Raw genomic sequence first — 2,224 nt, forward strand, 5'->3', positions numbered from 1 at the left:
GGCAGGCTCAGGTGGCTCGGAAACGACACCAACGACGTCGGGATCTGGCACAGAGAGGACGACGTCAAAGACGCCATCGCCAGAGACGCCTGCGTGGGGAGGAAACTCTCCTACGACCTGGGGCTCGCCTACCTCGGGTCAACGCCTGCGTAACTAGGAGGGCTCGACTCGAGGGAATAGTCAACAAAAAGGCGTGTATGTGCTGTGCTGAAATACACTTGTGTTCTTATACTGGGAATACATGTACCTCAGAATGAGTAATGGACAGCCCACACAGGTGAGCGTAACGTAAATGGGTCAACGTTCGGACAACATCCAAAATATCGTACTTAGTATGTGATTAGACTGGAAAAAGCAAAAAGACGTTATTCTTTCGGTTTGTCAATCTGCGCCAGTGGCTCCGTCAGCGGCGACGTTGGTGGCGGTGAGAGCGCAGGCGGCGATGGCAGCAGCGATGTAAGTCTTTATTATTGAGTTGGTTAGTAGAAGAAGTGGAGAAGCGGATGATGTTTTTTTGAGCGGGCTAATGCTAACGTTATTCTTTCGGTTTGTCAATCTGCGCCAGTGGCTCCGTCAGCGGCGACGTTGGTGGCGGTGAGAGCGCAGGCGGCGATGGCTGCAGCGATGTAAGTCTTTGGTTTTTTAGCATCTTTTCGTCCATCCACTGAGCTAATTGGAGCAGATGCATGTGCAGCCGCCGTTGGATATACGTACCAGCAACATCTAGCTCAATATTTTACGTAAACATGAAGGAAAATGACCCTTACCGTTAAAGTAACAAATTGTTGTTTGATTTGACAAACTGTACGTAACGATAAAGGAAATTGACCATACAGTTGGAATCAACATCAACGGCAATCTGCAATTTACAGTCATGGCAAAACGACGATATGCCAATGCAGCTGAAGATGAGTTATCTTGTACAGGAAAACCTGATGCAATTCAGGCCACTGCAGCGCAAGAAACAAAGCGTCAACGAAAAGCTCAGTACCGCAACGGGACCTCCGATGAAGCTTGAACCTGACGTGAAGAGACGCAAAACCAGCTAAGCGTTGGCAGTTTTGGTTGATACCAAATACATTGCCCAGCCTTTAATTCTACTTTGCTATTGACAATTATGCTAACAACCGTATCAAAAAAAATTAGCCATCTTAATGTTAGCTTTCCGAACCTTTTTTGTCGAAGAATGTCTGGGATCACCTCCCAGTCGCAGGGGGTCCCCCCGCAGAGACAGCAAATGTCGACATATTTTTAAAAATATGTATTCCCAGTGTAAGTCGCAGACGATCTAGTTGTGTACTTCGTACTACGTTATTAATAGTAGATGTTTGCGCTACGGTGGCAAATACTTCTCATGCTACCAGTGATCATGGTCTGTCCAGCTTCTTGATCTACAGATGACTAAGCTCAGTGCTCCTGGTATTATACTTCCATACGGTTCGAATGAAGAACGACACCGTGCTGCGAAGTATAATTCATATGGACAGCTTTTAGCCCAGGGAACCCGAAAATGCAATACTAAGATTAATACATCGATATGAGCTGAGAAAATTAAAAATTCAATTATTTGCATTATTCCGGCCCATACTCGAGCGTACCTTGTCCACCGCACTCAGGTCCCACAAGTCGCGATTGTAGTTCAAAAACATTATCATCTCAAGCCTGGCTGGAGACATTCGCTTCCGTAGATCAGACAGCACCAGCTTAGCAAGAGAGAAGAAGCGCTCACACTCGTTAGACGTTGGCGGGGATGTACGCGACGTCAACGTAGTGCGAGCGCTTCACGACCTTGCGTTTCTTGAGCGCTGCTCTCACAATAGAGCACTCCTCGGCGACTCTTGAAGACGACCGTTCGAGATCAGGGGACCTAAATTCAGCGCAGGCTAATTTTTTCGCGACGTTTAGCGCCTCCCCACGCTGTAACTTGACTAGACCTTGCTCTAAATTGGGGTTGTTCACTATAGATGCCGTTGTTGACAGCCGAGGCTGTAGGGCTGGGTATTCTCTTCACAACCTGGTCAAAAAGACGTCGCGAGCGGACAAAGTTAGCGTAGACTTCTGCTGCTCCTTGGTAACGGCTTCAAAAGCTGCTAAATCTTTAAGAAGCGCCTTGACGCGCTCGTGCTCCGCACGCCGTAGTAGGAGAGGTTGCACATCATGCTCCACGAGGACATTGAGGGCCAAGCTGAACAATTGCCGGCTGGAGTTGGGCGTGGCGCTCTAC

At 48.1% G+C, this 2,224-nt stretch overlaps 1 protein-coding gene across 1 annotated transcript; it reads left to right on the plus strand.

The window, feature by feature from the left end:
- Positions 1 to 442: 442 nt before the first annotated feature.
- Positions 443 to 1,049, plus strand: PITG_13516 (uncharacterized protein; the record flags this gene model as incomplete). Its single annotated transcript, XM_002899687.1, has 3 exons — positions 443 to 456; positions 566 to 626; positions 927 to 1,049. The coding sequence occupies 3 exons, from the start codon at positions 443 to 445 to the stop codon at positions 1,047 to 1,049; spliced, it is 198 nt and encodes a 65-aa protein (XP_002899733.1).
- Between the last annotated feature and the right edge of the window lie 1,175 nt (positions 1,050 to 2,224).

The sequence above is a fragment of the Phytophthora infestans genome, genomic scaffold, assembly GCF_000142945.1.
Source record: "Phytophthora infestans T30-4 supercont1.29 genomic scaffold, whole genome shotgun sequence".
NCBI classification, from domain to species: Eukaryota; Oomycota; class Peronosporomycetes; order Peronosporales; family Peronosporaceae; genus Phytophthora; species Phytophthora infestans.